The sequence below is a fragment of the Mirounga leonina genome, unplaced genomic scaffold (genome assembly GCF_011800145.1).
Source record: "Mirounga leonina isolate KUSES-001 unplaced genomic scaffold, KU_Mleo_1.0 Mir_200, whole genome shotgun sequence".
NCBI lineage: Eukaryota > Metazoa > Chordata > Mammalia > Carnivora > Phocidae > Mirounga > Mirounga leonina.
Window position 1 is genome coordinate 23,139,658 of NW_023270503.1, and position 27,791 is coordinate 23,167,448.

General features: G+C 44.9%; 1 protein-coding gene across 2 annotated transcripts; it reads right to left on the reverse strand.

Moving 5' to 3' along the window:
* Positions 1-111: 111 nt before the first annotated feature.
* Positions 112-27,791, reverse strand: CALCOCO2 (calcium binding and coiled-coil domain 2). Of its 2 annotated transcripts, none has more exons than XM_035026917.1 (13): positions 27,705-27,791; positions 20,831-21,020; positions 14,798-14,900; positions 14,513-14,646; positions 13,345-13,470; positions 10,231-10,319; positions 9,805-9,874; positions 8,856-8,978; positions 8,492-8,578; positions 5,874-5,969; positions 3,161-3,296; positions 2,074-2,102; positions 112-1,148 (listed from the first exon to the last, which is right to left on the reverse strand). In XM_035026917.1, the coding sequence occupies exons 2-13, from the start codon at positions 21,008-21,010 to the stop codon at positions 972-974; spliced, it is 1,350 nt and encodes a 449-aa protein (XP_034882808.1). In that variant the 5' UTR covers positions 21,011-21,020; positions 27,705-27,791; the 3' UTR covers positions 112-971. The 2 variants fall into 2 exon arrangements, with proteins under 2 accessions (XP_034882808.1, XP_034882809.1); XM_035026918.1 differs by lacking the exon at positions 27,705-27,791 and adding an exon at positions 27,604-27,690.

Below are 27,791 nucleotides of genomic sequence, written 5' to 3' on the forward strand. Positions count from 1 at the left end.
GTTGACTAGTTAAGACAAGTGAAATCGACTGGAGGGCTCTACAGTTCCCACAAGCCTGTTGGTTCCCCTTTTCTCAGAAGCTTAAAACAAAGGACCTGAAAGTCAAATGACCCAATTTAAATGACCAGTGTCCCCGAAATAGGACGCTTTATTTTCAGTATTAAAGAGATTAACAATAGTTCTCATTATTCTGACTTATCCATATTCAAACTCACCTGCTCAGAAAGTTGCAGGCAGTTTCTAACAAGTCCTACTATTCATTAAGAAAGGACTTCCAGTAAAGGTTATGTGCATAGGAAAGATCAAAGAGTAGAAAATGACAAATAGAGGTATCCAGAGAGAAAGAAGGCTTTCTGTGGCTGAAATATTTTGTGTCCATGGTTCAGGAATAAGATGCTTCTGCTGGGAGCTGAGAGATCAAGATGAGAAACCTTTGGCATCCCAACTGGATGTCGGCCTTCTCTGCGGTATCTGTGGCTAGTTTAATGCAAACAGTGGGAGAAAGAGACCGGAGGAGGAGGAGGGAGAAATTCTCAACCTCTACTCAATCACCAGCCGCAGCGTTAGGACTGAGAACCGACTGCGAATACACTCAAGGCCTTGAATGGCACTGAGACAACTCGGAAAGCGGATCACTTAGTACTCAAGTGAAGCCTGTTGTGAATGAAGGGCCAGCTCAGTTGCAGCCCAGGGCCCTTGGACTGGAGACCCTCAGAAGAATGGGCACCAGAGGTGAGGGTGATACAGCTAGTTATGTGATTTAAAAGGCAGTAACCCACAAGGATGGAAGTAGCAGCTCTCACCACCATTCTGCAGATAATCGACAGGACTCCATCCTTAGGGCAACAGGACTGACTAAACCCCTAGTAATTTCATGTTAGGCAGGATCGTGGGTCATAGCTCTGAGTAGAAGCTATAGGTTCTACTCTGTAAAAATCTATGTACAGTCGAGGTCCAGGAGGCTGGGACACTTAGAGAGTGTGGCAGAACACATGGTCTTCGAAGATCTGCTTCTCTTTTGCTGGGAAGCTCTTGTCACAAACTGGACAATGCAGACAAAGGGTCCGCAGGTGCTGCTGCTCCGAGGTGGGCTCGAAAGTGCCTTCAGCAAAGTCTGACTGGCAGGTGGGGCATCTCCTCATGGCGAGCTGGGAGGAAGAGCAGAGACGTCAGTACAGACGGAAGCTGTGTGTGGCAGAGGCCATGTGTCCTGTTCTCTTACACCCTCAGCACGGAGCATAATGCTTGGCACATGGGAGGTGCTCAAGAAGTAGAGGATGGGGGCGCCCGGGTGGCTCAGTCGGTTGGGCGACTGCCTTCGGCTCAGGTCATGATCCTGGAGTCCCGGGATCGAGTCCCACGTTGGGCTCCCTGCTCAGCAGGGAGTCTGCTTCTCCCTCTGACCCTCCCTGCTCTTGTGCTCTCTCTCTTTCATTCTCTCTCTCAAATAAATAAATAAAATCTTTAAAAAAAAAACCAAAAACAACAGGGGCGCCTGCGTGGCTCAGTTGGTTAAGCGACTGCCTTCGGCTCAGGTCATGATCCTGGAGTCCCTGGATCGAGTCCCGCATCGGGCTCCCTGCTCGGCGGGGAGCCTGCTTCTCCCTCTGACCCTCCCCCCTCTCATGTGCTCTCTCTCTCTCATTCTCTCTGTCTCAAATAAATAAATAAAATCTTAAAAAAAAAAAAAAAGAAAGAAAGAAAGAAGTAGAGGATGGATGAACAAAGTCACATCTGGAGACACTCACCGAGGCTCTCTCCACCCCGGGACTGAAAGGACCTACTAGTGTTCCAGTACTCAGAGAGCTTTCAGCAGAAGGGGCGCTGGACATACCTTGTGGAGCTGGCTGCCTAGTTCTGGTACCAAACTCAGCTCACAGGGGGGGAGGTCTACAGCAGAAAGCTGATGGGTGAACTGTGCTTTCTTCTCCGCACCTCAACGGGCTCCCTCGGCTTTGGGTTTGACCCCACTGATCCAGCTGACTTCTGGACTTATCAAAATGAACCAGTCTCCCTATGGTTCTCCCATAAACTGGAGCAGGAAGGGGCATTCCTCAAGGATTTTATACTTACCAGGCTCGGGGCCGAACTTTCCTGGATACCTGAGGATCATAAAAAAGATTTCATTCAATGAAAGAAATACCATCCGTGGATTCTCCAGCTGTGATCTAGCAGCTGGTTTCTGTAACTCCCTCCGTTCTTTCTCCCCACTGCCTTTGACTCTTTCGCTCTCCTGTGTACCATTAACTGCTGATAGAGGGGATCTAGGTCAATGATAAAGGGAAAAGAGGAAAAAATAATGAAGTGGCATTTTTGATAGTCATGTTTATGCTATAGAATCAGAAAAAAAACAAACCTCTTTTCAGTATGGGGAAAATGAGATTTTAATTAAAACAGTCACGATTTAATAAGAAAGCAATTTGAGAATAGATTTTAAGACTGAAGCCATGCAAACAGGTATTTTTAAATGAAATGCTTAAAAATATTTTTAAAGAGAAAATAAATGTGTACCCCTGACCGCTGTAAAGATTTGATTGTGACTCTTAAGAGAACACGACTGCTTTAAACTGTCCAAGAAAAGGAAACGAGGTCTTCTATCACTTTTGGAGACCAAAGAGGAAAAGTTCTCTGTTCCTTTGTCCCTGGCAAGAACAATCTGACCCTCTGTCTTTGAGTAACAAGACTGGTTTTCATTCCCATTTCCTGTCCTCCAAACCACCCTGGGGTCTCTGTGGGGCCCGTTCCTGCTACCCTTGGTCAGGCCATCAGGGTGGCTGCCATAACTGCCCATTCCTGGGCGGCATACCCCACCTCTTATGCTTCCATTTCCAAACCTTAATTAGCTTCCTCAGCTTTGTATGTGTATATCTTCTACATAGACACATTTCTCTGATTTATATATTTGGAATAGAGCCACGGGACTCAATTTGTGTCTGCTGCCTCTAGGCGAATGATCTGATTTGCGTCTTCTAGATTCAGATTTATTTCTCAATTAACACTTCTCGCCTGGCAATCTTTCTATTGGGTCCTCGGCTTCTGCCCAGCAAGGCTTAACAATGAGACTGGGCTTAATTAGCATCTCAGGCCAAAAAAAAAAAAAATTTAGTGGGAGAAAGGGATGCAGGCAAGGGCCTTCTAGCTCAAATGGCAGTTGTCTTACCAGAATATGGGTTTCCATAGACAAGTCCTGGGTTTTGTCCGGCACCTCCTTGATCTGAAGTAGGCACTTGATAGGGCAAAGAGTCAAAATCCAGACCCATGTAACTCAGCAATCTGCTGTTCTCCCTCTTCAAAAGCTAGGGAGAGAACGTTTAGAGAGACATGTTGGAAGACGACAACAAAGAATTGACCACAAGCAACTGGCTAGGGGATGCCCATTACAGGTAGTTCTCAACGAACAATGTGGGGGTGGAGAACCCCAGGAACCAACAAATCGTAATTCTTCTAGGGGAAGCACAGCCTCCACACTCGGAAGATCTGAGTTCTTTATGCCTGAATTTAAATGTATACTGAATTTTGTTTAGATTAATACAAAAAAGAATTTTAAGTCTCTACATACATACCAACCGAGGTGGGGTACAAACGTTGTATGCATATATGAGGGGGGCGGGAGCTATATTAAGGTTGAAGCTGTTGCAAATTATTGAGAGCAAAATGCTTCTTTTAGTCTTTCCTTTCTAGAACAATTTTCTTACACAATGTGAATATTCATCTGATACAATTTTCCCTTCTTCACGTTTTATCCTTTCAAATGGATATACCAACAGAGAGAGTGACAGGAGGAAGGAAGAGAGGGAGAGAATGAGGGACAGAATGAGAGAGAATAAGTTACAAGGAGGACAGATAGCATTTAAAAAGTCCTTAGAAAAAAAAGTTAGTAAACTGCCCCTTCACATCTTTTTTTTTTAAAAGATTTTATTTTTTTTAAATTTATTTATTTATTTATTTATTTTTTAAAGATTTATTTATTTATTTGAGAGAGCGAGAATGAGAGAGAGTACATGAGAGGGGGGAGGGTCAGAGGGAGAAGCAGGCTTCTCGCTGAGCAGGGAGCCCGATGCGGGACTTGATCCAGGGACTCCAGGATCATGACCTGAGCCGAAGGCAGTTGTTTAACCAACTGAGCCACCCAGGCGCCCCTGAAAGATTTTATTTATTTGACAGAGAGAGACGCAGCGAGAGAGGGAACACAAGCAGGGGGAGTGGGACAGGGAGTAGCAGGCTTCCCGCTGAGCAGGGAGCCCGATGCGGGGCTCGATCCCAGGACCTTGGGATCATGACCTGAGCCGAAGGCAGACGCTCAACGACTGAGCCACCCAGGCGCCCCGTGCCCCTTCACATCTTAAGAGGGCTTTACTATAGCTCTTAACAAAGCTTTCAAATATCAGATCTTTTCCTCCCTGTTGCAAATTGTGTATATCTTTCCTCCCTCCCACCGCCCCAACAGACTATACCAGAAAATAGAGATTTCAAACTCAAGCTCTGTTTATCTAAATCCAGAGGGTGAGGATGACAGGACCGGAAAGAGACTCCTAAGGCCCCTACAATACTGAAAGGCATTGGCATAAATGACAAAATCAAAGCTAGAGATGATCACTTGGAGGCACAGCGTGGAAGGGTTACAGAGAGGGGAGAGATGGAGAACCAGGGCAGGTGTAGATCTAGGAGCACAAGCCAGAGTGCATGGACACCTAACTTTGATGCAAGAGCAGGAAAGTGCCTTTAAGTACAGCTTTTTTTTTTTACGTTTTTATTTATTGTTTTTAATAATCTCTACACCCAATATGGGGCTCGAACTCACAACCCCCGAGATCGAGTCACATGCTCCTCCAACTGAGCCAACCAGGTGCCCCCAAGTGCAGCTTCTTTATTTGCTGCCATCATCCTCAATCAACCAAGAATAGCTTGTGTCTAACCCACAGCAGAAAACAAATACTGATTGGATGAATGAATGAGTGAATGAATGAATGCAGAGCATTTTATTAGGAGCCTACCGTGGGTCCAGCCCTGGCACAGACTGTCACTACTGCCCCGGTTTGGTAGCAGAAGAAAAGGAAAAAGGTGTGCTGAAGGAAATGGGTCCCTTAGCTAGCCTAAAAATGACGTAGGATATTACTCCCCAAAGACAATACAAGAGGTGTGAAGTTAAAAGCAAAATGAATTAAGTTAGATCTTCATCAAGGCTCTTCCTTTCAAGTTGACTACTGCCATGGCAAACAAGTTTCATTTATAGAAGCAAGAGCGGGTTCGTGGTAGATGAAGAAACCAGATTAAATGTACTCGTAGGGGGCGCCTGGGTGGCTCAGTTGGTTAAGCGACTGCCTTCGGCTCAGGTCATGATCCTGGAGTCCCGGGATCGAGTCCCGCATCGGGCTCCCTGCTCAGCAGGGAGTCAGCTTCTCCCTCTGACCCTCTTCCCTCTCGTGCTATCTCTCATTCTCTCTCTCTCTCAAATAAATAAATAGAATCTTAAATAAATAAATAAATAAATAAATAAAATAAAAAAAATGTACTCGTAGGAGCAATGGTCTCACCCATTGTCCCAGAAAGGGCTCTTTTATTTAACTTGTTAATCACCACATCTCTGGGTCACCCTGCTCCTTCTCCTTAAAACCTTGGGGTTTCCAGGGGTGCCTGGGTGGCTCAGTCAGTTAAGTGGCTGACTTGATTTCAGCTCAGGTCATGATCTCAGGGTAGTAGGACTGAGCCCTGCATTTGGTTCCGCGCTCAGCATGGAGTCCCCTTGAGATTCTCTCTCTCCCTCTCCCTCTGCTCCTCCCTACCACGAGCTCGCTCTCTCTCAAATAAACAAACAAATAAATAAATCTTTAAACAAAACACCTTGGAGTTTCTAGCCTGTTGTATACACTTACATCATTTTCTCTTTCCAATCTCTCTTTCTCTCTCTGCAGAACATTACATATAATCTTGTTCTCATTCAGCGTTTTTGACAGGCCAGAGTTCTCGTCCTGTCAATAACAAAAAACAATTAGGATTAGGATCACATATTGTCATCTGGATCCAAGGTGGGGTACCACAAGGGGCCTGTAGAGGATCTGGTTTCCCAAAGCGGTGGGACTGAGGTGGGGGAGAAGGCAGCTGGGGTGCGGAGGACGTATGGTGGAGGCGATGCTGACTTACAGAGAAATGATTTAATAAAATGCCTGAAGGCCTGCCCTGGCATCATGATGCCGGTTTCTTTTGGGTTAGCTGGTAGTATAAGTGACCAAAGAGAGGAAAAGTCATAAGCTTGGGAAAAGCCCCAAGACTGACTTATCAGAATTAGGGATAAATGGAGCCCTGTTTTAACTGCACCCAACCATGGAAACAAGCATCTTTGTCTTGAAAAAACATCTCACTCGATGTAGTGTGAGGCACTTAGGTCGATGTGACGCCCTCCCAGTGAGGACAGGCATCTGCACTCAAGGAACACTGAGGAAGAAGGAACCCTGGAAGGCATTTATCCAAGGCTACAAGGAACCCGGGCTGAGGTCTTGGGCGTCCCGGTGTGACAGGCTGACCTAATTTCATAAACCCCACGCTGGTAGGCATGCTTCCGTGCTTCCGTGCTTCCCATCTCCTACCTACAGACAGACATGTACACATACCTCACAGAAACACTTAAGCTAATCCTACTAGTTGTGGTTTTTGGTTTTTTTTTCCAAGATTTTTTATTTGAATGCTGGTGCCCAAACTGCTGTGCGCTTCTAGCCGACCCTGAGGTAGTAACTCAAGCGGGGCTACCCGATGACAGGGCTGACTGCAGGCTCCTGGCTCCCCATCCCCAGTGGCTCTTGCTGGCTCTTCTGGTCCTGCTTCACTTCCTCAAAAGGCAGAAATAAGAAAGGGCTATCTGAGTCTGCACAGAAACCTGCTCAATGGTTACCAAAACCTTCCCTGAGACCCGTGGCTGGACTGGGGCCACTACTTCCGGGGACCCCCAGACTGGTTTCTGGCCGCACACTCCATCCCTCCTCTTTTCAGCAGAAAGAGAAATGTTTCTCCCTAACAAGGGTGGGCAGTCCTCCAGGCTTGCTCTAGGAACCACAGACCTTCACACCCCTGGCTTCCTGGGCCCCTGAGCTCTGTCACCTACCAGTTGCGCAGTGGCCCTGAGTTGCCTGATCTGTCTGTGGAGTCGTTGACATTCTTTGTACTTCTCTAAGAAACAGGCTTTCCCGGCCTCTACCTTTGCCTTCAGGCGCTCCACCTCTTGTACTAACTGCTTCTCCACCGCTGTTTTCCTGTTCCTAGGCCCCTGAAGTATAAGACACATGGTCCTCGTAGTTAGGGGCCCTTTGCGTATGTGAGGAAGAAAGAAGCCCCTGGGTCTTGAAAAATATGCCACGAAAACCCAGGAAACCCCTACCTGCCACAAGGAGGTTCACACCTTTGAAGGGCTACAGCTTATTTAAAACAGTGATTTCTCTGCCACAGCAGAGGCCACAAGCTCCAATGTGTGCGGGCGGGGGGCCGGGCCAGCGACGTCGCTGACAAGGAGCTGAGGGCCACAGGCCAGCGGAGGCTGGAGGCGCGGGGAGAGCATGAGGCCTGTCTGGAGGGAGCAGGGACCAGCCAGCCGGGCGTCGCTGCTGGCTGGGGATGCGGGCTCCGTGCTGCCAGAGCCTCCAAGTTTTCAAGAGGCTAGAAATACACATTTTTTTTTTTTTTAATGGGAAATGTTCCCATTTTTAGTTATCGGTAGCCAGTTCAAGTTTTGAAAAACACCCTCTAGGCCAAATAAGACATTTCTCTGGGCAAACCTTAACCTGTGAGCGGCAGCTTTTCTAACTTTGTTCTCCTCTTTATCATGCTAAAGTATCTAGTAGCTTCCATATGGTCGGTACTCCACTAGTTGATTGAATAATGGTGGAGTGAATGATACTGCTTACACTGCAGATATGATATGACTTAAAATCCCAACAGCTGGACATCCTCCAGACACCAGGGTTTCTCATACCTTATAGCAATTCAGATAATGGGCTTCCTGGTAGCTGTCATCACCATAAGGCCTCTTTTCCAACAATCTATTCTAGGAATTTATCAGTTAGTTAGGCTTTAATTACTATATTACTACAGCTCAGAATAATTTAGAATGGTAATTGCTAATAGTATATTAACTATAACAAAAATTTTCACGGCTGTAATAGTTTCTAACCAAAGAGCTGGACTTTATAATCCTTCATGGGTCTGCCCCCATGATGAGAAGGGGTGACTCTGGGTGATTCTTGGCTCAAGGCTCTATTGAGGACAACCTGTCATGAAGCCATTTAAATATCCCTTTGCCATTCATCACACCGTAGAAACGGCCACCTCTCCTAAACGTTTTGTAGATGACAAATTCTCTGTCCTTCTGGGACATCTTGTTAGATGTCCAGTGGTAAACGCTATTCTCCTCTGCCTTTTTTAGCCTTTCCGTCCCCTGAAAAGAGGCCCTGTCCCTTCCTGCGTGCAGGCTCCCTCCCACAAAGCCGTCCTAAGACAGACGTGCCGTTAACTCCTGTTGCTTCTTCATGGCCGTCATTTCTTCCTCCTTCATCTGCTCTACTGTTTGCTCCAGCTTCTTCTGGTACTCCCCCTGCACAGAAACAGATGTTGGTACCACTGCTGGGCAAACAAAGGCGCGCACACACTGGGGAAGGGCCTGCTGAGCTCATGGGCAAGCAGCCGGCGGACAGAGAAGCAAGTCTTCCCTTACTATTTCTGAGAAGAGCCACGAGATCCCTCATCTCAGATGGCTTCCTCTGAGACCCTTCCCACAGCCGGCGACAGCCGTATATGACAGAGGAAACAAAGAACTGTGTATATATTTTCTCACAAAGGCCCAAAAATGTTGGGCCCATCCGTGACTCTACCTGTTGAGTTAAAGTGAGAAGGAGCTGGCTATTTTCCTTTTTCAGATGCTCCAACTGTTCTGTCTTATCTTGATCTCCCCGCACAAGCTTCTCCATTTCTTTCTCTTGAGTTGACAGCTGGGCCTAAAGCAAAAACAGTGAATATAGCCAAGACATAAAAGAAAGAAAACTGAACAGGAACAATGCTGTTTAATGTGCACTAACACACAGAAGTGTGCGCTCCCTGGCAACTCCCAACTGCCAAATATCCCTAGAACGCCCACTTTTCCGCTCTCCCGCACTCCCTGTGTCTAAGACTCAACTGAGGAAAAGTCAACAAACCACTCTTTAAGGCATAGCTTAGAAACCAAGAGTGATTCAGCTGTTATCTGCTTTACATTCTAGACTTTTTTTTTTTTTCATTCTAGGCTTTTGAGAAAGACTTTACTTGAAAAGATTTTGTAGCTAAAAGAAAAAAGTTTGAAAAGCACTGGTAGAGCTGACAGTCCTCCATCTTAAGAGTTCACAATAGGGGCGCCTGGGTGGCTCAGTCGTTAAGCATCTGCCTTCGGCTCAGGTCGTGATCCCAGGGTCCTGGGATCGAGCCCCGCATCGGGTTCCCTGCTCAGCGGGAAGCCTGCTTCTCCCTCTCCCACTCGCCCTGCTTATATTCCCTCTCTCGCTGTGTCTCTCTCTGTCAAATAAATAAAATCTTAAAAAAAGAAGAGTTCATGATAAATATAGACTGAACAAATTATTCAGTTCCTTGTGGACTGGGACTATAAAAGTAACGGTGTGTGTGGGGAGGGTCAAGAATAGAAAACGCCGTGAACATTTAGTCTGCCGCTTTGAAAGGTCTACTGAGACCCTCGCTACAGTGAAATGCATCTTTCTCTCTCTGGGCCACCACTGGGAAGAGTGATGGCCAGGGTAAGACAATACACTTTGGCAAAGATTTGGCATTACCTACCTGGAGCTGATCCACTCGGACTCCCATCGTCTCATTTTCTGAGGACATCTTTTGGTTTTGTTCCTTCAGTCTGTGGAGGTGAAGAGGACTGAGTGAAAAATACACTGATTCTGGGTCAGATGCCCCAGGCCTTCAGTGACTTAAGGCTGCCTTGGCCCTAGGCTGTGGAATTAGTTTAAAATCCATTCTTCTTCAGTCCTGTTTCGGCTTCCTGACCTCAAACTGCACGTATTCGACACTTCACGCTAATACTTGAATTCCGGTTACTTCGCCTTACCGTTTGGATAGTAATGCTCCAACCTAGAATCATACTTGTCACTGCCATAAGAGAAAGACTGTTTTCTAATGAGTTCTGGAGATCTAATCTGACCCTGCCCCGAGGTGTCTGTAACACAGCAGTTCCTCCCATCTGAGAATCACACTCACTGAAGCAGCTCTGTCTCCCAGCCGTCCTTCTGCGCCTTCACTTGCTGTTCCAATTTCTTATTGGTGCTCTTTAAAGTTTCTAGCTCCTCCTGCAGATTGAGACGTCAAAGGAACAGACCATTTCTAAGACACGTTTTAGTATCTCAGCTAGCCGACAAATATTTACTGAGCGTTTACTACCTGTCAGGCACTTATTATATGTCATGACACAACAGTGAATGAAATATCCAAGTAAAGGGGTTTCCAGATTAAAATGTTCTTAATCTGTTCTCTCCCCGAAATGCATTCACCTTAATTTCTCTTCCACCAGAGCTTGTATTTGTCCATGAACTCATTAAGCAAATATTTACTGAGTGCCTCTGAGGCACTGTTCCTTCACTGCAGACACAGCAGCGAATGAAATAAAGTGGCTTTTCTCTTTGAAAGGTGCTGTCCCATAAATTCACGAATACCGCATACGTAATTCAAGTTTAGGAGACACATAATTAAAAAAAACAGATACACTTAATTTTACTAATGGTACATTTAACTCAATATATCTAAAATATTGCTTCAATATGTAAGTAAGAAGGAAATATTTTAATTTTTTTCATATTAAGTCTTCAAAATGCGATATACCCTCTACGCTTACAGCGTATCACAAGATGCCATGTTGCCAGTGTTCCAGAGCCACGGGCTCCACATTTGGTTTTTCTTTCCCAACTTCATTCTGCACTGAAGCCAACCTTGTCCGTCAACAACAACTCCCTGCTTTTAGCTCCAAGATTGACAAATTTATCATCTTTTAAAAAAATAATTTTTAGGGGCACCTGGGTGGCTCAGTCGTTAAGCAACTGCCTTGGGCTCAGGTCATGGTCCCAGGGTCCTGGGATCGAGCCCCGCATCAGGCTCCCTGCTCCACGGGAAGCCTGTTTCTCCCTCTCCCTCTCCCCCTGCTTGTGATCCTGCTCTCACTGTGTCTCTCTCTGTCAAATAAATAAAATCTTTAAAAATAATAATAATAGGGCGCCTGGGTGACTCAGTTGGTTAAGCGACTGCCTTCGGCTCAGGTCGTGATCCTGGAGTCCCTGGATCGAGTCCCGCATCGCGCTCCCTGCTCAGCAGGGAGTCTACTTCTCCCTCTGACCCTCCTCCCTCTCATGCTCTCTGTCTCTCATTCTCTCTCTCGCAAATAAATAAAATCTTAAAAATTAAAAAAAATAATAATAATTTTTAAAAAATTGTAGGAATATGTACATAAAATTTTCCCTTAATCATTTTTAAGCCTACAGTTCAGTGGCATTAAGTACACTCACATTGTTGTACAACCAGCACCACATCCACTCACAGAACTATTTTCATTTTGCACAACCATGAAAATGTAGGTCTGTATAAGCTAATCAAAGCAAATAGACTCCCTGTTCCCCCCACCGGTGCCCCCACTCCCAGCAACCACTACTCTACTTTCTGTCTCTATGAAGTTGGCTACTCCAGGTACCTCATCAGTGGGATCACATGCTATTTGTTTCTCTGTGTCCGACCCATTTTACCCGGCTACTGTCTTCAATGTTCATCCATTCCATAGCCTGTGCCAGAATTTCTTTCCTTTTTAAAGCTGAGTAATATTCCATTGTTATCTACACGCTAAACCATGTCTATCCATCTATCTGTCACTGGACACCTGGGCTACGTCCACCCTTTGGCTGTTGCGAAAGATGCTGTTATGGACGTGGGTGTACTAGTCTCTCTTTCAGAAAACAAGTACTATCCATCTCTCTTTTATAGAGAGGGAAACTGAAGTTGAGAGATGTTAAAATTTCCCCTGCTTCATCAAATAGTAAGTGGGAGAATCAGTCTGTGTGACTCCAAAGATGGGGTTCTTAACCACTGTGTGGTCCTGGCTCTAAAACACATGGGTTTTCCTGCCCATTTTTATTGTTTTCAATTTTTAATTCCTAAAAAACATGGGTTTTAACATCAAAAAAATCTGAGCTCAAATCCAAGCTCCTTTCAAAGTCATGAACTGTTGTGACATTGAGCAAGTCACCTAACCTGTCTGAGCTGCTGGGTGGTTGTAAGGATTAAGTGAAGCAATCCGCTTAATTACAGTGCCTCACTTACAGTGCACATAGTGGGTGCTGAATAAATACTGGCTTGTGTTATCACGACAACTAGTAGCTAGTCGGTAGGAGAGCTAACCCAAGAAGCCAGACCCTCTGATTCCTTGGCTAGAACCTGGCAGGTGAGCTGTAGGGCTCCTGGCCAGGACACTGGTTCCTGACAGACAGACAGTGAATTACATCTCTGCCACCTGTTTGTTGTCTCACTGCCTGGAGTAGGCCAGATCTGTAGCCTGGACCTGTCACCCACATTTCTCTACCAGCCCAGGGCTGAGGACATCACAGGCGTTTGTGTGACAGCAATGTATAAAGAACAGTCTGTCTGGGAGTCAAGAGAGGTGGGTCCTAACCTAGTGTGGTCACTAAACGGACCTCTTCCTCTCTCCTCTGGGCCTCAGTTTGCTCACCTGTAGATCAAGGGCTCTACAGATGGTGACGGCCAAGGTTTGCATGTTCTGGAACTTCTAAGGTATGACCTCAGTGTAATTAGTTTATAGTACTTAAGAGAAGACTCTCCTCTTTAGCTCCTTGCATTATCAACTCTCATTTACCACCCACTGATTGGAAGGATGTTTCAAAAGAGAAGTAGCAAAGAGTTTGGATAACCTGAAATCTTGCTTTTATACTCTCTACTCTCTCGATGTCCACATTCTAGCTAATCAAAGCAAATAGATTACATTCTACATAGGAAGTAGGAAGAAGCAGTCAGACTGCCTGGGTTTGAATCCTGGCTCCATCATGGATTAGCTGTATGAGAGATTACGTACCTGTCTAAGCCTCAGATTACTCATCTGTAAAATCGGGGTAATAATAGTACCTATTCCAAAGTTTAAATAAAGTAATCCATATAAACTTTTAACCCTGTGCCTATTCAAAGATATTAGTATAAGGGAGTAAGATCACAAGCAAAACAGAAGGTGGTGCTGGATAAGAGACACCAACCAATTCTGACCTCTGTACTCTAGGTTCATGTTCTTCGTTTGTTTTCAGGCTCATGTTTAACTAGCAGCCATACCTCCTTCTTGTGGAGCTCAGCCTGCATGTCTGAGTTCTGCTTCTGGAGGCTGACACAGCTGTCCTTCAGCTCCTGGTTTTCTTTGCAAAGCTCCTTATTGTGCTGCTCAATTTCTTCCACCTCACCCTACGAAAGAGCATCTGTGAATTCATATTTGACCCTTTATAGCTCGATAAATATTCAAGTCCCTCTAGTGGAACATTCCCATAGGCTGGGATGCTGAGAGTCTGGTGGATTCCCACTCATACAGCGACATCTGTGCACCCTGAATGGGATCACCTCCTCAGTATGTAGGGAAGGGGGTAAGGTAGGTATGTCTGTATAACTGCAACACTGAGCCTGTCATTATGAAGAAAGAAAGACAAAATTAAGGCCATAAAGAGTTAAAAGGCAGAATGACAGAAGAATGTCTATTCTTCTTGCAAACACTTACTACTCTTTGTCTTTCCTAATGCACTTAGCTCCTAGAGGCCAAGGACAGCAAGTGATTTAATTGAGTTTTCACTGCCTACCAGAGTGCTGGATGGAAAGAGGGTGTCCTGTGAAATAAATGAGTGAATGAATCTAATACTCATGTATGACAGGCTCTGGGTCGGAACTGAGAGATAGGGGCGCCTGGGTGGCTCAGTTGGTTAAGCATCTGCCTTCGGCTCAGGTCATGGTCCCACAGTCCTGGGATCGAGCCCCACATCGGGCTCCCTGCTCCACGGGAAGCCTGCTTCTCCCTCTCCCACTCCCCCTGCTTATGTGCTCTCTTGTCAAATGAATAAATAAAATCTTAAAAAAATTAAAAGGACGGAGAGACACAAAGCATATTTGGTGTATTCCTCCTCAAAGGAGCTTATAAATTTACCGTTGCGGTAAGATGTGCAGATGTGCAGATGACCAGATGTGTAGATTATCAAAACTAAGCAACTGGAAAAGTTAAGGGAAAACTGAATGCCAACTGAGTTACAGCAGCTTTAGAGAAAGGAGAAATCACTTATTGTTGTGATTCTTTTCAATGTTCCTAAGTCATCCCTGAGCAGGTTTGAATGGGTACTATATACATTTTTCCCAATAGTATCTGTTAAGACATTCAATAAAGGCTTATTGATCCAAATTCCACCCTATCCTGAAATTACTACTCTTAATGGCAGGAAAGGATTGAGGTGAGATGTTTACAGACCTGAGTGGTAACCACCAGGATGTCCTCCTCATTTTCTGGACGGAACTGGAAAGGGATACTTGCTCCCCGGACCACACCATCCTGATCCACATAGCAGAACTGGTAATACTCATCATCCTTGGGCAGGTAATAAGCTGAAAACACAACATGATTTTTAATCCAAAATAAGGTCTATTAAGAAAACTAAAAATCTGGAAGTCTTTTATCTGCCCCAGAAATCTTAAGCTCAAGGGAATTAGTCTTAGCTGCTGTCTTCAAATACCTTTGATCTAGGATTTTTCTCACCTTTGAACTGGACTTCCTGCTGTTTGGCTGATTCGCTGTTTAGGTCAATGGGCAAAGTGACCCACATGAAGGTGTAATACTCACGGGTTGTCTTCCATCCCACCTGCAATGACAGAAGGCTTTCACTCAGCATCTGAAAGTGCTCAGGGGAAAACCCTTATTTGTGCTAGGTCTTCTTAAAATGCACTTACTATTTACTTGTTTATGTTGAAAATAGAAGGAGTCCCTTATGATATGTGGTATGAAGTCTGATACACCTAGAAACTGGCACACACACAGTCCAGAATACCTGGCTCAGAAGGAAATGAAAACTGACCCCTCAACACCCAGGGCCAGAGTTCCAAAAATTCTATCACCACATCAGACAGAGAACGGTGAGTGGCTGGGGAAAACAGTGAAGACAGTTCTGGGGTTGTGAATCTGATCCCGCTACCTTCTCCCAACAGTGTTCTTAGAACTTCTTAATCAGAAAGCCCTTCTGACCCACTGTCTCCATGGGTCAGTCCTCTCCTGTGTCCAGGCCAGTCTTGTCACCCATACTGACCTGGTTATACTTGTGCATTTAAAAATGCTGTTTTTGAATCAGTTGCACATGGAGGGGCAAAAGGGTTCTTAGATTATGAGGTAGGTCCCAGATAACAGAGTCCAGTCTATAGAATTTCGTGGTTTTCTTTTCTTTTTTTTTTAAGATTTTATTTATTTGACAGAGAGAGACACAGCGAGAGAAGGAACGCAAGCAGGGGGAGAGAGGGAGAAGCAGGCTTCCCGCGGAGCAGGGAGCCCGATGCGGGGCTCGATCCCAGGACCCTGGGATCATGACCTGAGCAGAAGGTAGACGCTTAACGACTGAGCCACCCAGGTGCCCCACGTCAGTGTTTTTCTTAATGCGTGCTTAACGAAGGCTTTTTGGTGACAGATACTGACAACAATCTGGCAGTCATAGAGGCCTCCTCCAGGTCTTGAATGCAATAAGTCATGATATAAGGATACCGTAAAATATGCCTCAGAGCAGAAAGCTGGCTAAGTGGAAAATATTCTCAGTAAATGTGAAGAGGGGTAAAAGATGGGTCAAATCGTATCTGGAGGATAAGGGCACACCAGAGAATAGAAAGGGAGCCATTGTGTCTTCGAGGGGAGAACACTCAGCAAAAGAGAAGTGAAATTACATTTATTGCCATATTTTGACCCTGCCTGAGCCCAGTGGGAAGAAAAAGAACTAAAAATAAATTCCATTTTTATATATGAAGGAATCAGTGCAGGGTTGAAAAGGCTACACTGAAAGCTCATCAGAACATAGCAGGGCATGTTTTAGTGTCTCATTAATACACACCCCATTGCTGAACGCATCTCAGAGACCGCGGCCTGTGGCGGTACAGGAAGCAAGAATTTTATGGAGTCTTCATTCACATCCTGGAGTTTCTTAATGCACTGTGACCAAAATACCATCTGGGAAGGCCTAAGAATTACAGCAGTCTTAGACCAAGGACACAACTTCTGGCCACCTGCAATTTCTGGCCTTGGCCCCTCCACCTGAGTAGTCCTAGTCCCGGTGGGCTTCTCATGGCATGACATGTCCCCTCTCGGGGCCCCTGGAAACATTTAAATGCCCACAGAAAGAAGAACATGGAGCACAGGGTTGTGCCCTGACGGCAGGAAAGCCAACTCCCACTTACTTTAGGCTCTATCATTGCTGGTAGCTTTTGCTATATTGAGAAGATGAAACATATAGCACATTCGAAAACAGTTCACAAGCGTCTGCTTGGTGCCAGGAAGGACCAGCGTCCCGACTGGTGAGGAGCTGGGGAGTATGGTTGAGACTGCACTGCAAATGGTTCAGTTAATGGAGCATGCGACTTTTTTTTTTTAAATTAGAAAAAAGGAAAAAAAAATTTTTAAGTGATCTCTACCCCCAATGTGTGGCTTGAACTCACAACCCTGAGATCAAGGGTTGCGGAGCTCCACCGACTGAGCCAGTCAGGCACTGCGAGCAGGGTTGTGAGTCTGAGCCCCATGTGAGGTGTGGAGTTTACTTAAAATAAAATTAAAAAGAGGGGTGCCTGGGTTGCTCAGTTGGTTGAGCGTCCCACTCTTGATTTTGACTCAGGTCATGATCTCTGGGTCGTGGGATTGGGCCCTGCACTGGGCTCTGCACTCAGCTTGACATTCTCTCCCTCCCTCTGCTCTCTCTCTCTAAAATACATAAAGTCTTTAAAAAGAGAGAGAGAGATTATACTACAAGAACACCAGGTGAGCTTTCCAAGGGAGATATGAAAGATAACACTTTATAGTCAACTCTCTACCATCTGTTGTTCATATGAATTCAGCAGAAGAGGAAAAAAAGCAGAGGTTTAGGAATCAAACAAACTTGTTCACCAGTTACTCACTGGGAAAGTCACCATCTTGAGTATATTCATTTTATTCATCTGTGCGTAAGAGATAAGACTCCCTATCTAAGGGTACTGCTGTGCCGTGAGGCTCAGTGAGAACACAGACACACACGCACGCACAAAACCTCAGACCCTGCACATCACGTGTTCTCAAAAAGTCTGTGTTCTCTTTATTAGTCTTAGAACTTTCTTTCAGGCTTCTAGGTAACTGTTCAAATCAATAGCTTCATGGACAATGAACATGAGAGGCCATTTTTTGTATTAATGGTTTTCTTTATGGAATCATGGCAATACCTCTGAAATACACGAAGCATTCCAAAATAGATGCAGTTTTCAAAAAAAATTTTTTAAAGACTTCATTTATTTATTTGAGAGAGAGAGAGATCACAGAGGGAGAGGGAGAGGGAGAAGCGGGCTCCCTGCTCTGCAGGGCTTGATCCCGGGACCCAGAGATCATGACCTGAGCTGAAGGCAGCCGCTTAACCAACTGAGCCACCCAGGCGCCCCTCAAAAATGTTTTTATTTATTTTTTTAAATTTAAATTTATTTTATTTATTTATTTTTTTAAAATGTTTTTAAACATTTGTTTTTAAAAGGTATAAGATTTTCATTTGGTTTACGGTCAAGTCCTCACTGGAAGTTGCTAAGTCCTTGGAAAATACAACCAGTCTAGGCAAAACAGAAATATAACCGTGTTGAAAAAAAAAAAAAGTTATAGGTTACATTTCATTTTTTTTTTAAGATTTTATTTATTTATTTGAGAGAGTGAGATATCACGAGCAGGGGGAAAAGGTAGAAGGAGAAGCAGACTCCCCATTGAGCAGGAAGCCTGACACAGGACTCGATCCCAGAACCTTGGGGTCATGACCTGAGCCAAAGGCAGACATTTAACTGACTGAGCCACCCAGATGCCCACAGATTATATTTCAAAGATGAATAAGCAGTTTTCAAATTGTCCTCTTTTTAAATTATCTGTAGCTGCACTGTCCAGAATGATAGCCACTAGCCCATTTAAATTAATTAAATTTTCATAATTCTAGCCACATTTTAAGTGCTCAATACCCACATGTGGCTAGAGGCCATCAGGACGCGTCCTGGACAGTGAAGGTACAGCTCCATTGTAGAAAATTCTACTTGACAGCTTTGCTACATATGGGGAAGAAAAAAACAACAATCATCTTCCAAAATAGGAAATACTCCGGTGTGTCAGTTTTCTGTGTCAGCACATCCTTCAGTCTAACGAGTCAATATCCTGCAGTCTCAGGAGGTGTCCTGCTATCCCAGCCTCTAAACACGAGCTTCCGTGGCTCCATCAGTTAGCCTAGAATTCCAAACAATTAAGGAAAAGTAACTCTGTGAAGGATGTGAATAAGCACCAGCTCCTCCACAGTGCAGTCAAGAATGATGTCTGACGAACCATGAGAGACTACGGACTCTGAGAAACAAACTGAGGGTTCTAGAGGTGAGGGGGGTGGGGGGGTGGGTTAGCCCAGCGATGGGTAGTAAAGAGGGCACGTATTGCATGGAGCACTGGGTGTTACATGCAAACAATGAATCATGGAACACTACATCAAAAACTAACGATGTAATGTATGGTGACTAACATAATAAAATAAAATTAAAAAAAAAAAGAATGATGTCTGATTTCAGGATGAACAACACTGGCAAACAAGCACATGATATACTGAGGTGTCAAAACAAAGGTCACTGATCTTGGAACTCAGCAGTGTAAATTACTTAAATTTGACCTTTATCTTCTGTCTCTGGATGTAATAGGAAGATCTGTCATTATGGGGTGTGTGTGTGTGTGTGTGTGTGTGTGTGTGAGATGTGAGGGACAGAGAGAGACACAGATAGGGGGAGAAAGGGAGGCAGAGAATAAGTTGACTATAATTAAAAAAAAGTACCATTTCTGTACTTGAACTAGGAGAGGTCCCTGAGGGACCTCAGAAAATTTCTATCCCTAGAAATCTTTACAAAGAAGCAAGTCACACTTATTCAGTAATAAACTTCTTGGATGCAGGACGTCAAACCAGGTAACTTCTCGACCTCCTTTTTAGATATGTAATACTCATATTAAAACAAATTAAACACTCTTCTTTAGTAAGAAAGCAATGTTTAAGGTCACAGAAATTACATAAGGGGCCACTCATCCCCGTCAACTCATAGATGAGTATTTCAAAATAGGATAATTTAAACATTTACATTTGGTCTTTAAAGCATCATAAAACTTGGGGGCTATATGATTTGCCATCTTATTTTGGCTTGCGACTGAAATTAAAACTTGAGTCCCACAGCACATGTAAGTGTGTGAAGGGGGAAGTTGGGAAGTACCAGGGAGTTTAGTTTAGTATTTTATTTTTATTTATTTATTTTTTTAAAAGATTATTTATTTATTTATTTGACAGAGAGAGCGCACAAGCAGGCAGAGCGGCAGGCAGAGGGAGAGGGAGAAACAGGCTCCCTGCTGGGCAAGGAGCCCCATGTGGCGCTTATCTCAGGACCCTAGGATCATGACCTGAGCCGAAGGCAGCTGCTTAACCAACTGAGCCACCCAGGCGCCCCTAGTTCAGGATTTTTAAAATTGGCCAGGGGTGCCTGGGTGGCTCAGTCGGTTAAGCGTCTGCTTTTAGCTCAGGTCATGATCCCGGGGTCCTGGGATCAAGGCCTGTGTTGGGCTCCCTGCTCAGCGGAGAGCCTGCTTCTCCCTCTCCCTCTGCTGCTCCCCCTGCTTGTGCTCTCTCTCTGTCAAATAAATAAAAATCTTAAAAAAGAAAAAAATTGTTTTTTAAACGGCCAGACCAAAAAAAAAAAAGAGGTGTGGGGCACCTGGGTGGTTCAGTCAGTTAAGTGTCTGACTTCGGCTCAGGTCATGATCTCAGGGTCCTGGGATCGAGCCCTGTGTCAGGCTCCTTGTTCAACAGGGAGTCTGCTTGTCCCTCTGCCCCCTGCCACTCATACTCTCTCTCTCAAATAAATAGATAAAATCTTTTTTTTTTAATTAAAAAAATTTTTTTTATTCTTATGTTAATCCCCATACATTACATCATTAGTTTTAGATGAAGTGTTCCATGATTCATTGTTTGTGCATAACACCCAGTGCTCCATGCAGAATGTGCCCTCCTCAATACCCACCACCAGGCTAACCCATCCTCCCACCCCCCTCCCCTCCAGAACCCTGTTTGTTTTTCAGAGTCCATCGTCTCTCATGGTTCGTCTACCCCTCCGATTTCCCCCGCTTCATTCTTCCTCTCCCGCTACCTTCTTCTTCTTTTTTTTTTTCTTAACATATATTGCATTATTTGTTTCAGAGGTACAGATCTGAGATTCAACAGTCTTGCACAATTCACAGCGCTTACCACAGCACATACCCTCCCCAGTGTCTATCACCCAGTCACCCCATCCCTCCCACCCCACCCCCCACTCCAGCAACCCTCAGTTTGTTTCCTGCAATTAAGAATTCCTCATATCAGTGAGATCATATGATACATGTCTTTCTCTGTTTGACTTTAAATAGATAAAATCTTAAAAAAAAAAAGGCCAGACATAAGATGCAAAATGCTTATAATACACAGACGGTCACACACGCAGTTAATGAAGAATAACCTCTAGTTCCCAGTCACTTGGTACTAAATTAACCACTTACTCTAAAGATGCCAATCCAATCCTTTCGGCGGGGAATGAAATGCTGGGTGAGTGTATAATAGCATGTGACATCCCCTCCAGGGACATAGAACTTCTCCACGCTGTTAAAGATGACCTGAGAGAAATGACAATGATCCAGCAAGACAGCTGATGTGGGGGGATCTTCTAGAGTCTCTTCCATGGTGGGTGTCCTGTTACGAGATATGGGATAGAATAAGGCTCAGAAAGGGCTGTTTGAAATGTTGGGAGATTTCTGGGCTCTCACCCAGGGAACATTCCATTCGAGGCAAGTCAGGAAAACCAAAAGCCTGACAGGGATTGAGATCATACAACTTGCTTTCTGTTTCACTTTGAGCCATTCTGCATTCATAGCTTCCTGTGCTATAAGATCTTTCTAAGAATGTCTTTGATCTCTGCCACGGCACCACCACCCTCACATACCTTTATTCTCTGCTCATAGCTTGTTTGTTCCACTTCTTCTCAGTGCCTTAAATAAGTAAGGCAGCCTCGAGGAAAATAACCTGAGCTGGGAATGGTAAGACCTGGAGTCTAGATTTTTCATCCCAACAAGTCCCGTGACTTCCTGAATATCAATTTCTCTAGATTTCACCTTCTCCACTTATTCCATTTATCCTATAATTATCGAGTCTTTGCACTCTGCTGGGAGCTGGGCATGGGTGCAGGAAGAAAGGTAGGGTTGTGAGAGCAGATTATCTGACATGCACCGGTGACAAGCATGGGTTCTGAATCCAGAATGGCGAAGTTCAAATTCCAGCCTCACTACCTATTAGATGCATGAGCTTGGGCAACTCAATCAGCCGGGCTCTATGCCTGTTCCCTCACCTGTAAAATGGGGCTACTGAAACACCTACGTCATTTGGTTTTCCATGAACATTAACTGAAATAATGTAAAGTCTGCAGGCCTTAAATCACTACCTGCCATAGCATCACACAAAGTAGAAATATGTAGAATGACAGAATAAAGTATTAGCAGAGTCTGCAAGAAGAAAGTACTTGCCAGATGTTAGTGATTTTCTTAATATTGTGGGTGTTTTGTTTTGTTTTCTGCCATAGGCTTTGCCCTCGAAAGGGTCCCAATGCAATTAGATGAGAAAACAAGTGACTGACAAAAGGATGGAATCAGTGCAAAATGCTCTTGGGTTCAAAAGAGGGAGAGATGCAACTGGCTAGGAAAATGAAGAAGAGCTTTGAGGGGTAAGTAGAGGCCTGGATAAGCCCTCAAGGAAGATGAGCCTTTGGGCTTGGGGGTGAGGAAATTCCAGGTGAATGAAATGGCATGCATAAAAGCAACGAAAGAGAGAAATGCTGCCCATGTTTGGAGGACAGCAAGCAAGTTGGATCCCTATTTATAACACTGGGGATATAACCTGTATTTCATCTTTGCAGGTCACAGTACAGATAAAATGTGATCAAGCATGGCAAACTATTTGGGAGGTAAAAACAATATAGAAAAGAATCAGAGTCTTTTGAATTGCTGAGATCTGACACTTCCTGCCTCTCAAAAGTCACCTGCTCCATCTTCTAAATGCTCCCCGGGTCTAACATTTAGTGAGTCCATGCTCCTCAACCCAGGGTTTCATTTGGAAATGGAAACAATATGGTGGCTGCATACAGCAGCTGACGGAGAGCTGTATACAGGGGACTACTATGTGATACCTTACAAATTTGGCTGCTGGAACATGTTGGAAGATTGTATACAACTCAATTTTTAAAAATAAGAACAATAGGGGCGCCTGGGTGGCTCAGTTGGTTAAGCGACTGCCTTCGGCTCGGGTCGTGATCCTGGAGTCCCTGGATCGAGTCCCGCATCGGGCTCCCTGCTCGGCAGGGAGTCTGCTTCTCCCTCTGACCCTCCTCCCTCTCATGCTCTCTGTCTCTCATTCTCTCTGTCTCAAAAAAAAAAAAAAAAAAAAAAAAGAACAATAACCAAAAAACACAGCCCTTCTAGTTCTGCCTGACCCTACTTATTTCCTGGTTTTATTTTGAATGCTAAACCACCAGGCCTCTTCTTCCAACTCCCCCAGTGGTCAATTTTCTCACAGAGAAGGCAGGGGTACTTTGGTGGCACTGAACTGTCTATTCCTGGGATTAAGCTAAGGAACTAGGAAGTGTATTAGCTTTCTGGTTTGTGGCACAGTTTTGCCACATCCTTAACCTCAAACCTCAGATCAGTTTTTCTGAGGAAGGAGGACGTCTCGTTCCAGTCTAGGTCAGAACTAGTTCCACATATACGCTGTTGCCTGTGTGATCCCTTGGATGCTATGGGAGGGTGGGCAGGGAGATTTCTCAGCTTGCAGACCCCTTTCTTTTCCAGGGGTCTCAAGTCTTACTGAGGCCAGCATATCCCCTCTGTCCTCAGCCTGGAACAGCATTTATCTGAGCTTGTAAAATGACTTAATCTGTAGTCTGTGCATCATAAAGAACACTCAGGTTAAGAGTGGCTTCAGGGCCTGTGTCTCAATTAGCCTAAGTACCCAACTCCCTCTTCTTTTACTTCATAACACTATCACCCCTGTACACATGACTTAATGCCTAGCCCGTAGTAAGTGCTGATTAACTATTCACTGAATAAGTGAAATGCATGTGATTCATCAAAAAGTGAAAGGAAGGGGCTCTGTAGGTAAACAATGGTGTGAATGACCGCGGGGCTAATGCTTTTTTGATGCCCTGCTCTTAATTTGTTGGGTACCCTTAGAGAAGCTGCCGTTTCTCAGCTTTCTCTTCTCTAAAATAGGGTGAAGAGATGATAATCTCCAAGTGCTATGTCAATTCCTGGTATGGCTGGTTCAACTGGCATAGCTGGTTCAAGTGGTATGGTGCCAAAAAAACAAAAGGCACAGATTTGATTTCCTTAAGGGCCCATAAAATGCACACTCCATTACCCACCTTCTACACACTCAAACTCTGGCAAGCTGTTTTGCAAATGGATGTTACTCTGAAAGGCAAGCCCATCCAAGGGTAGGAGGGCTTCGTACATCCTCTTTCCTACTAGAAAAACAATCAATCTATAAGCTCATGAACAGAACACTAAAGAAAGGACATGCACGCGCGTGCACACACACACAAAGACACAAAAGAGCTCACGTTGAGGCTTGAGAGTAGGGAGAGCCAGTGGAAACTAGCTCTTTTCATTCATCTGAACACCTAATCATCTATCTGGAAGTCAACAGTCTTGGTTCCTTGCTTATCAAAAATGTAAGCCTCCATGAAGTTTCCCATTTCAGAGATCTCATCACCTTCCCGGGATGACTCAGGAGGGCACCTAGTGGATCTCTAGGTATTTGGAATTCAATTGTTCTTGAAATAGGAAACTCTCCTCTGTGGGAGACTGGGGAAGGGGTTGAGGAGGCAGGCAGAATGGAGAACAGCCATGGTTTGCTTCTCTGTTCTTTACCAAAGCTGAGGACAGAAAAGGCCATGGGTGAAAGGCCATGAGTATAACCACGCTAATCTGAACTGGGTCAGCAAGGAGTTACCTCATTTCACTTTTCCTGGAAGGAAGGTATCTATCTACTACTATACCAATTTTTAAGGTCAGTGATCCTTAAAACCCTTTCCTCCCTCCCAGTGATTAGGCTCCTTGGGAGAAATGGGTTCTGACAATGGCTGGGGAAATCACCTTGCTGTCAAAGTGGCCCAGAAAGGACTGTTTGTGGAGGGGCCAGAGAGGATATAGAAGAAAAAGTACAATGATTTAAGCATCAACTTCCCCTTAACAGCTCCTCCCACTATAGAATCTGTTCACCATCCACTTCTAATTCTGACAATATCCATGGAGGGAAGTGAGACGAGCTAGAAAAAGAGCAAAAGTTAGGGGCACCAGGGTGGCTCAGTCGTTGAGCGTCTGCCTTCGGCTCAGGTCATGATCTCAGGGTCCTGGGATTGAGCCCCGCATCGGGCTCCCTGCTCCTTGGGAAGCCTGCTTCTCCCTCTCCCACTCCCCATGCTTGTGTTCCCTCTCTCGCTGTGTGTCTGTCAAATAAATAAATAAAATCTTAAAAAAAAAAAAAAAGAGCAAAAGTTAAATTTAGAAGCCTGAGAGCTACGGAGTCATGGAAAAGCAGTGGGATGAAGTAGGCCCCCTAGAAATCATGGGATAGTATTCCACCTAATTCCCTCCTCCTACCCTCATGCCCAGGACTAGCCACACGAGCAGTGAGCAGGAAAAACAAATAGGGATGTCTAAAAGCTAACCACTGAGTAGGGGAAAATAATGCAGAGATTCTACAAACTGTCAGAAGCACTTTACTTGGGCTCTGATTTTTTTCAGCTCAGTTTCCAAAAGGATTAGGGTCCTCAGAGGATGCATGCAATAACAGGCAATGTGTTTTAAAATGAGTCCCCTGAACTGGCTTCTGGCTTCTAAGAAAACCTGACACATTTTCATCTAATGAGCTTTTCAAGCCTAATATACTACTCCCAGGACTGTTCCATGAGGGCAGAGATTCTTTTACGTTCTCCTGAAGAAAAGGAACAGCTAATTCTACTTCTGCCCTGAGTGAATCTGTAAAGTACACAGATACGCTTTTTAGCAGAAAAATTTAAAAATGTTATAAATCTTCCTGGTTCAGATTCTAACAATTGCAAATACTCAACCAAATCAATTCACCAATTTTCCTAAAGATTTTCCCCATGTGTGCTGAACCATGAAGAAGAAATAATCCTATTAAAAAATAACTGAAGTTCTACCGTAGAGCATGCCCAACGTTTTTACATTAGCCTTTCATACCTGTGGGCACATGTTTAGAGAAATGAAAGACTATCAGTAGTTTATCTGGATTAGTTCACAGAAGGAAATCAAATGTTCCCACAGCCAAGAAAGAAATGCAAATCAATTCATTTGGGAACAGTAAAAACAAAAGATAAGCAAAAAAAACCCAAACTGCATTTCATCTAATTCCTTCATCCTGCTTATGTAACTTTCTAAACTAGTAGCCATTAGCAAAATGTATGAACTGATTTGAATCCCACTCCTCCAGGCCCTCGAAGAGATGCTTGCTCGAAACTACCCTTAGAGAACCTGGACAGTGGCCACTCTGGCCCTGACCAAAAGCAAAGACACACCGTCACCGGCCTTCAAATTCTTGAGCTACTTGTTCCAATCCAAAATTTCCAAGTTCATTCTAGTTTTTACCTAAAATCTTTCAGAGTGCCTTAGAGAACTTGTATACCTCCAAGAGGTTTGTAATACTCCTCATTAACAACTGCTGGGATTGGCTGCCCCCGTTTGTTCGAAGCAGGCCCTCAGCCATATCCCACACCAGCAGCGCCAGCAGTACGGGGCGAGGAAAGAAAAACAGTTGTGGGACATGAGATGCAGGCAACCAGAAGAAACGGTGTGAAAGCCTCAACGCTGTGTCCTAATCCTCTATTTAATTTAACTGAGATGGTACACTTTTTCCTTGTAAGGGGTGACTGTGCTAACCCTTGAAGTGACATGGGTGGTGACAGGGTTTGAAGTGCCCTGGAAAGGGAACTAGGCTAGGAGCCAAGGGACCTGGGATCCTGTCTTAGTTCTGCCACTAACTAGCTGTGGCATCTTGGCTAAGTCTCACTGCCTCCGTTTAGGCCTCAGTATCCTCATCAGTATGGATCAGGCTAGAAAATCTCCAAGAAACTTTTCAGCTACAGTGATGATCCTAAGTGAAAGAAAAAGAAAGTGAAAGAGGTCATATTAACGGTCTCTCTTTTCATCTAAGGAAATAAAGAACCACGGTATTGTATCAACAAGCACAAAGTGTTTAAAGAGCCCTAGCTGTACTATCTGACTTGAAAGATAATACTTGTTAGTGCTATGTAACTCTCACCTTTCTTGGGGTCCTTTCCGCTCCACAGCTGTCATATCTGCTAAAAGGTAGAGTTTCAGGTAGAGGCCCTTTGAAAATATCTGTGAAAGTGAGTTACCTGGATATTCCCTAATTATGTACTCTACATAATCTACAAAGACCTTAAAAATCCTCTGTTTTGTACTCTACATAATCTACAAAGACCTTAAAAGTCCTCTGTTTTAGATGGTTTTTGCAACCGGGTAGGTTATAATAGATAGCATCTGTATTATTCTACTCAGCTCCAGCAATGGCCACTTGTTGGCTTGCATCGGGAGCAAAGAATCCAAGTGCTAGAAAAAGGTTAACATGCCCGGGAGGGGTTGAAATCATAATGGGGGAACATTAGCCCCTAAGTTAAATTGGGTTGATGGTAGCCGTAGGGAGGGGCTCCGGGAGATCAACGGTAAAGAAGCAGGTCATTACACTCCAGTTGCTTTTTTCTGCCTAGAGTATGTCCAATTACAGAAGGCTTCATCTGAAGGAAAGAGACTTTAGGGATCAGGCCTACTCATAAGATAGGGAAACTGAGGCCCAAAGAGAAAGTAACTTGCCTTGGGTGACGGGGCACAGCCCCACCTCGGCCTCGTAGCAAACAGCGATGCTGATGCGGTCAAGGACAGGGATTAAGGAACTACCAAAGATCTCGGCCCGCGCGGGAGGCGGGGGGAGGGGGGGGGATGAGGAAAAGGGGGGGCGGGGGTGGTTGACGTCGTGACGTCAAGACCCCGATTCCCGTCAGAGGGGTTCCTTCTGCTCAAGAAGCCTGCCACCCGGCCACAAGCACTGAAGCTCTGCCCTCCTGGGGAGAAAACTGCCCCTCAACCCTCCAAGGCCGCAGACGGGGCTCCAGGGGCTCCATGGCGCCACTCACACTTACTGTCACCCTAGAAAGATGGAAGGAAGTGAAAACCGAAACCAGCCGCACCTCTGCCTGCCCAAGGTCCTTTCTGAAGAGTGGAAGCCTGAATTTGGGGAATCCGAAGGCCCAACTGCCCCTAATTGCCCTCCTTCACTCCAGGGACTCACCAGCGGTAGAAGCCGGCGTCGGCGGCAACAGCAACAGGGCAGGGCAAGGGACAGGGGCGGGGCTAAACACTCAGGGCAAAGCTGATC